Genomic DNA, 8,456 nt, shown 5'->3' with positions numbered 1-8,456 from the left:
CAATCATCTGATTTATAAAAAGAGGCAACGAACTTTTTCTTAGTTGAAGTATAGTTGATTTACAATGTTGTGTTAGTTTCTGGTGTACAGCAAAGTGGCAACAAATGTTTAAATGATACAAAATAGCATTTTCAAAACAAAGAGTAACTGTATTTAACCATACTCAGTTCATAACAGAGCAAGAAGGTGAGTGGAATAATCATTCATGCTGGGACTTCCCTGGTGGCACAGTGGTTAAGAATCCGCCTGCCAATGCAGGGGACACGGGTTCGAGTGCTCTGGTCCGGGAAGATCCCACATGCCGCAGAGCAACTAAGCCCGTGCGCCACAACTACTGAGCCTGTGCTCTAGAGCCCGCGAGCCACAACTACTGAGGCTGCGTGCCACAACTACTGAAGCCTGCGCGCCTAGAGCCCATGCTCTGCAACAAGAGAAGCCACCGCAATGAGAAGCCCGTGCACTGCAATGAAGAGTAGCCCCCGCTCACCGCAACTAGAGAAAGCCCTCGCGCAGCAACGAAGATCCAACGCAGCCAAAAATAAGTAAATAAATAAATTTATTTTTAAAAAATCATTCATGCTATAGCACTTGTTTAATGAACTGGCGACAGAGGAAGTTGGTCTAAGGAAGCAGAGAGGAAGGGAGGGATTCAGGTCCCTGTCCTGTCAGTCTGGGTTGTTGTCCGAAGAGAAGTGGGAAGTCATAGCCTGGTCACCCCCAGGCAGAGAGACACACTACCCTTTATACACCGAGTCCCCAGCCTTCCCCCGGGGAAGAGGCATGGGGAGGGGAAGGCGAGGGAGGCTGTTTCTGACACACGCAAGGGAGTCAGTCGTAAACAACCCCTGGAGAAGGCGGCTTTGGGCCCCGGTGAGTCACTCCTCCCTGCTGGGCCTGCCTCCCCGTGGCCAAGCCCCACCGCCGCGGGCCTTGCTTGGGCCAGGCCGGGCTGGCTTCTTAAACCCTGGCTGACTGAGGCAGCCCTGGAGGGGCCCCACCAGCGCCTGAACCCAGCTGCCAGGCCTAGTCACACTGCGAGGCCATTGCTGGCCGGCAAGGGGGGGTCAGGCCACCGTGGGCCATCCTCCCTGCCCTGTGAGATTTCAAGCTCTGCACAGCTCCAGGCCACCAGGCCGCCTGCGTTGGCTTGCTTCCCATCCTGGTCTTGGCGCTGGGCCCTCACCCAGGGTTAAACATTAGTAGCAGATTATCAGTCCAGGGTCAGGGGGAGGGTGGAATTACACTTTCACCAGCGTCCCCTCTGCTGGAGACACCAGTGCCCGCCCCTGCCAGACAATGCCCGTGGAGGAGTTTGTGGCCGCTGGATCTCTGGTGAGACACTTTTCTTCCTTCTGTCATAGTAACCCCAATTACGGGTCATTTCCTGGGGAAGGTGGGTGACATAGGAGGAGCTGAAGCCAAAGTCCTGGTGGCCTTGGAGCACCCAGAGCCAGCCGTCCTGGAGCCTCCTGGGAGTTGCTGGAGGAGAGAGCAGAGGAAGGCGCAGGTGGGCGGGTGCTGCTGCCCAGTCCCCAGGTTGCCCCAACAACCTGGATACCTGCCAAGTGCCCAGGTGCCATGCTGAGCGCTCTCCCAGACGCACCTGCACCGCCGGAGCCACTCTCCAGGGCTCAGAAAGGAAGTTCACCTTTGACCTCACCTGCTGTCCTGCATTCCCCTTTGGGCCTCTGCCTTACCTGGCAACGTGCCCTGAGGCCAGCTGTGCTGTGGACCCAGTCCAGCGTCTGGGTGACATTTCTCTCTGCAGAAAGAGACATCTGAACCTGCCTCCCGGGGCTGTGACCTCACTGAAAGCTCAGGGACCAGCGTCCGCTATGGAGGGCAGGACCAGGAGGTGGGGAGACGCTGGGGGCTGGGCCCTCCTCCCCTGGTGCCAGTAAGACTCCTCTAAGGGGGCCTCCCTGGTGGCTCAGTGGTTGAGAATCCGCCTGCCAATGCAGGGGACACGGGTTCGAGTCATGGTCCGGGAAGATCCCACATGCCGTGGAGCAACTCAGCCTATGCGCCACAACTGCTGAGCCTGCACTCTAGAGCTTGCGAGCCACAACTGCTGAGCCTGTGCACCACAACTACTGAAGCCCGCACGCGTAGAGCCCGTGCTCCGCAACAAGAGAAGCCACCGCAGTGAGAAGCCCGCGCACTGCAAGGAAGAGTAGCTCCTGCTCGCTGCAACTAGAGAAAGCCCACGCACAGCAACAAAGACCCAACACAGCCAAAAAAAAATAATTAATTAAAAAATAAATTAATTAAAAAAAAAATAGACTCCTCTAAGGGCCCCCAGCTCTGCACTGCCGGCTGCAGGGCAGAGCGCTGGGAGGGCCGGTCCGGCATCAAGGCCCTGCCCTGGACAGCAGGAGGGAGCCGAGCTGGCAGCGAGGCAGGAGCCCCGGAGTCCCCCAGTTAGATGAGTCAGCAAGATGCTCGGGGGTCAGGTCTGGGCGAGGACACTGGGCGTCTGGGGTTGGCTCCTCCCCTCTGCCTGTGCTCCCTCCAGGCAGGGCCAGGGTCCTCTCCGCTGTCCCCTGTCCCCACACCTTCCTAGCCCAGTGCCTGGAGTGGGGGAGGGTGCAAGGGGCAGCTGGCGTTTCTTTGGAGTCTGGCAGGCAAGCCCTGCCCCGCTTCCTCCTGCCTGAATCCCGCTGCCCTCTGGGTACAAACTTGCTTCCTCGGCCTGGCCCGAGGGTCCTCACTCATAGCACCTTCTTGTCACCACAGGAGCTCTGGGCTTGGTCCTGGGACACCCCTTTGACACTGTAAAGGTGAGTCTAGGGGAGGCACCCGAGGAATGAAAGACGTCACCTGAACCAGACATCAGGGAGAGAGCAGGGCCTGGCTGACGGAGGCTCTCTCCCGCTTCTCCTGCCCTGCTGGCATCCCGCTCAGAGGGACCGAGGGATGAGCTGAGCAGGATGCCCAGCCTGCCCACCTGCTCTGTCCTCCCTGTCCGGGTGCGGCTGCAGACCCAGACCACATACCGGGGCATCGTTGATTGTATGGCCAAGACTTACCGCCACGAGTAAGTCTCTGTCCACAGATCTCGCTGGGAGAGGCTCAGGGTGTTATAATCATTCAGTGACTCTAATCATTTGGTTCTGGTCTTTGTTCTCAGCGCTTAAGGACTGGGCTTTCGAGGGGTGGGGTGGAGGGAAGAGGGGCCTCCAGGCAGCAGGGGGATCCCCAGCTAAGTGGGGGCCTGAGCTCAGAGGCAGAGGGGGTGCGCCTGGCCCCATCCCACAGTCCAGCCGGGGCCCTAGGTCACCCTCTACTCGACACCTGCCCTGACGCTCCTGTACACGTACCAAGGCAGAGAGCAAGGACAAAGGACAGATTTAGGAGCTCACTAAATGAATTAACCATTCATGAGACCCAAAAGGCCCTGGCTTTGCTTCTGCCCCTTGTGTGGGGCTCATGCCTGCATATTTCCCAAGCCCTGAGACCTGCACCCCACAAAAACAAGGAAGAGAAGGAGCCCCCAGGCTAAGTGGCCTGAGTTAGGCTCAGCCGGGCCCAGCTCCTCCGTCCTCCTCCCCTCTGGCTCCTTGGAAAGCAGAACAGATGGCAGAACTGGGGCCTGTCGGGTCACTGATGGGGATGGGGTCCAGGGACCAGCTGGAGCCCCGTTTGCCACCAAGCGCACGGCTCTGGTTAACAGGGTCTTGGAACGGAAAATGTACTTTCACGTGGAGGTGGCGAGGAAGACTCTGTAGCACGGGGCAGGGAATGACAACCTCTTTTGTGTACAGAAGTTGCTTCTGACTCGGCTAAGGCTGACACCGTTGTACAGAGCAGCAACGTCTGATGTCCCCACTGCCCCTGTGGGCACAGGATGGGGAGGGGACGGGCCGTAGCCCGCCCAGCCATTTTCTCACCCCCAGGAGCTTAGCCCCCTGGAGCAGCCCTCAGCTCAGCACTGCCCGCAGGCTCTGCTGGGAGGGTGCCATCAGGGTGCCATCTCACAGGGGGGACCCCAGCCCACTGCCCTTCCTGCAGGGGAGGAAATAAGCAAACTGCCACCCTCTAAAGATCACCGGAGCCAACCGCCAGCCCCCACCGCCATCAGCCGTCTCCAGGGCTGAGGAACTGAACTTGTGTACCTTCCACGAAAGAAAAAAACAAAAACCACATAAGTCCATAAATGATATGCTAACCTCAGCTTGGACCTCAGTTCTCACCTGAACTTTCACAGCTGATCTTGACCTAGTTGCGTCCCTGACCCACACCTCGGCCCCTCCCCACAACCTCCCTCCACGTCCCCAGCACTAACATGACCCTGAATCTGTGTCCTGTCTGCCCCAGCCAGGTGATAAAGTTCAAGGACCCGCAGATCCCACCCTGTCACCCACCTTCTGCTGGGACACTAGCGCTTGGGGGTTTGCGAGAGGCGCTTCTCCACCCAGGGGCCTCTGAGAGGTGTCCTGCAGGAGGTGGGGAAGGGGGAATCTATGAAGTTGAGGTGCCCTCCTTACCCCTGGGGAGGGGTCAGTCCCCTGCTGTTTCGTGGGCACAGACTGAAAGACTGAATCTTTTATTTTTTTTTGAACCTGAGCCACTGCAATGAAAGTGCTGAGTCCTAACCACTGGACTGCCAGGGAACTCCCTCTCTTAAGCACCGCGTGCATGCCGAGGGGAGGGGCAGCGTCCCTTGCTGGCAGGGGCCTGATGCTAAGGGGGGGCTCTGGCCCATCCCCCACTGCGCGTGGGAGAGGCTGGGAGCGGCGAGATTCTGAAGGAACGTGCTGCCCTGGCTACCCGCTGCCTTCCCCCCGTTAAGATCAGAGGGAGGGACTGTTCCCGTCCAAAGCTCCACCCAGGCCCTTCATGCTTCTTTCCCTACAGGCCTGCTGCTTGGCCCCTTTTGGCCTCATCAAAGTCCGGCTACAAAACCAGACAGAGCCCAAGGGGAAGTCAGGGAGCCCCCCACCCCAGTACCGGGGGCCCGTGCACTGCGTGGCCTCCATCTTCCAGGCCGAGGGGCCCCGGGGGCTGTTCCCGGGAGCCTGGGCCCTGACGCTGCGGGACAACCCCATCCTAGGAATCTGTTTCGTCACCTATGAATGTCTGTGTCGCCAATTCACGCTGGATGGCCAGAACCCCAGTAAGCGAAGTGGCATGAGACGGTGGAGGACAGAGAGGAGTGGGGGAGGGGAGCTGGACGGAGCCCTGGAGGATGGGGAGGGAGCCTGCGGATGCGGGAGGATGCGTCGTTCCTCAGTCTGACCCCCTCCCCCCCAGTTCCTCTACCCCAGGCTCGGGCACAGTGCTGGTGGCAGGGGGCTCTGCCGGTGTCACCTCCTGGGTCACAGCTACCCCCTTAGACGTGATCAAGCCCCCGGATGCAGATGGTGGGGCTGAGGCAGAGGGTGCACTGGGGGCTGCTGGACTGCATGGTGAGCAGCGCCCAGAGGGAAGGGCTGGGGGTCTTCTTCCGGGGGCTCGGCATCAACAGTGCCCGTGCCTTTCCTGTCAACGCCGCCACCTTCCTCAGCTACGAGTACCTCCTCCACTCCCGGGGATGAGCCTGGCTGGGTGACGAGCTCCCCAGTGAGACCACCGCCCACCTGCCCAGATTGGAGGCCAAGTTGAAAGCACCAGCTAGTGATTCTGATGCGAGAGGCTAAGCCCCTCTTTATCAAGGCACCTCCAGCACGCAGAGGGGCTGGGGAGACGCCTCGGGGAGCAGGAGGCCTGGGGACCTGGACTCCACCCAGATTCCAAGGCTGGCGTGGGCCTCCCAGCAGCACGTGCCTTGATTCCTTTGCTTCCTGAGTCTGCGAAGTAAACTCACAGCCAGTGGCGCTGGTGACATTCCAGCCCACACACTCGCAGAACTTCTGCTTGGCTGCCTGGTGCTGACCGCCTAGCTCCCCGGGTTCCAGTGACACATCCTCACCTGCCTCTCCCTTCACTGCCTTTCCAGCCTCTCCCCGCATGACTTGAGGATAGCCCGGTCTCCTCTAGTCCAGAATCCTTCAGTGGCTCCGTCACCCTCAGGAAAAAGCCCAAACTCCCCCTCCTCCTGGCCTCTGCTTCCCCCCAGCTTGCTTCTCCCTCTGTTCTCAGGCAGCCAAGTCCTGCTTGAGGTCCCTGAACAAGCTGTGCCCTCGCCTCCCACCCAGAAGGTCCGTTCCCTCTGGGCCAGCAGTGGGCAGTGCCTGCAGAGTGACTCCCCCATCCCTGGGGCTGAGCGGCTCCAACCCAGGCTGAGCACTGTCTCCTGGAGCCCTTCCTCTGCTCGCCTCCTCCTGCCCAGAGCTGACTCTGGGGTTTGCAGACCTCTCTGCTCGCCCCCATGCCTTGATCATAGCCTTCGCCTGTGCTTTATTATGGTTGTGGGTTTACTTCTCAGCTCCCAATTAGACTGGGTGCTCCCTGAGGTCAGGGGTCATACTTCTGATCGTTTCCCAGCACGGAGCCCAATGCTTGAAGCAGCCCAGCAAGTGCTTGTTAAATGAAGTGCACTCCCGACCTCTGGCCCCGAATCCAATCACCACACCCCTGTCTCCATTGAGAGGTTTCCCTGTCCGGGCCCCTCTCGGGGTCTCCAGTGCAGTAGTGTCTGCCTTGCCCATCAATGGCACTTGTTTTCTTTACCCGTCTTAACTGCTAAATGGGAATTAAAAACTGGCTGAAATTGTTCACTTAATTGGCAATAAAGTGAGCAGAGTTTGTACCCACTCATGTCCTGATGTGGTCTGAGATCAAACTGGGCCCCCCTCATGGTGACCTGAATGCCTGGAATTCCTGCCACTTACTGGGACTCCGTATAAAAACCATCACGGTGTTATCATCACAGTTTACACAGGAGGTGGCCTTGGCTCAGGGACAGTATGTAACCCACCCCAGGTCGCACGGCTGGTATGTCACACAGCTCGCCTGGATGCATCTGAACCTCCACCTCCAGAGCCTCGTTGCTCTGCTCCCCTGCTCTGCCTGGGGCTTGTGACAGTCCCCCACGAGTCACCTAAGTTCAAGTTCACGCGGGCTCGACGTACAGCCTCAGCCTCCCCACGTACTCCTCGGAGCTCTTGTTTACTGGATCATGTGTCACAGACGGTGGCATTCTTCCCTTCTTCCATCGTCATAGCGTGGCTGCAGGGCACGTGGCTGCAGAGCGAGGCTGTGTTCCCCTCAGTGGGAACTTGTGCTTGGGTTCTTGCTAGAGAAATGTGAGCAAAAGTGACGCTTGCCAGCTCATGCAGCTCAATAACAAAAGAACAAACAACCCAATCCAAAAATGGGCAGAAGACCTAAATAGACATTTCTCCAAAGAAGATATACAGATTGCCAACAAACACATGAAAGAATGCTCAACATCATTAATCATTAGAGAAATGTAAATCAAAACTACAATGAGATATCATCTCACACCGGTCAGAATGGCCATTATCAAAAAATCTAGAAACAATAAATGCTGGAGAGGGTGTGGAGAAAAGGGAACACTCTTGCACTGTTGGTGGGAATGTAAGTTGATACAGCCACTATGGAGAACAGTATGGAGGTGCCTTAAAAAACTAAAAATAGAACTACCATATGACCCAGCAATCCCACTACTGGGCATATACCCTGAGAAAACCATAATTCAAAAACAGTCATATACCAAAATGTTCATTGCAGCTCTATTTACAATAGCCAGGACATGGAAGCAACCTAAGTGTCCATCATCAGATGAATGGATAAAGAAGATGTGGCACATATATACAATGGAATATTACTCAGCCATAAAAAGAAATGAAATTGAGATATTTGTAGTGAGGTGGATGGACCTAGAGTCTGTCATACAGAGTGAAGTAAGTCAGAAAGAGAAAAACAAATACTGTATGCTAACACATATATATGGAATCTAAGAAAAAAAAAAGGTCATGAAGAACCTAGGGGTAAGACGGGAATGAAGACACAGACCTACTAGAGAATGGACTTGAGGATGTGGGGAGGGGGAAGGGTAAGCTGTGACAAAGTGAAAGAGTGGCATGGACATATATACACTACCAAACGTAAAATAGATAGCTAGTGGGAAGCAGCCGCATAGCACAGGGAGATCAGCTCGGTGATTTGTGACCATCTAGAGAGGTGGGATAGGGAGGGTGGGAGGGAGGGAGACGCAAGAGGGAAGAGATATGGGAACATGTGTATATGTATAACTGATTCACTTTGTTATAAAGCAGAAACTAACACACCATTGTAAAGCAATTATACTCCAATAAAGATGTTAAAAAAAAAAAAAAGTGACGCTTGCAAATTGCCCATCGCTTGCTTAAAAGGAGATTCCTGACTGTTGGCTGGAAATGGTGACCCCTGGGGGCCACTGCTGAGGATACAGGAGGCGCCTGGAACCCAGGGACTCTGGGAGCACAGCTGACTGTCCACCCTGGGCTGCTGCCTTCTGACGTCTCTGTAGCCTTCACCCGAACTAACACAGTAGGTAAGGGTCTGCCCAT

General features: G+C 56.4%; 1 protein-coding gene across 1 annotated transcript; it reads left to right on the top strand.

The window, feature by feature from the left end:
- Positions 1 to 2,526: 2,526 nt before the first annotated feature.
- Positions 2,527 to 6,695, top strand: SLC25A45 (solute carrier family 25 member 45). Its single transcript, XM_036859210.1, is given in 4 exon segments — positions 2,527 to 3,041; positions 4,858 to 5,116; positions 5,268 to 5,347; positions 5,349 to 6,695. Coding segments are annotated over 4 exon segments (639 nt in total). The 5' UTR covers positions 2,527 to 2,930; the 3' UTR covers positions 5,538 to 6,695.
- The last annotated feature ends 1,761 nt before the right edge of the window (positions 6,696 to 8,456 follow it).

This window comes from Balaenoptera musculus, chromosome 8 (genome assembly GCF_009873245.2).
Source record: "Balaenoptera musculus isolate JJ_BM4_2016_0621 chromosome 8, mBalMus1.pri.v3, whole genome shotgun sequence".
In the NCBI taxonomy this organism is placed as follows: domain Eukaryota; kingdom Metazoa; phylum Chordata; class Mammalia; order Artiodactyla; family Balaenopteridae; genus Balaenoptera; species Balaenoptera musculus.
Note: the sequence above shows the minus strand (reverse complement) of the source record. Positions and strands in the feature narration are given on the sequence as shown.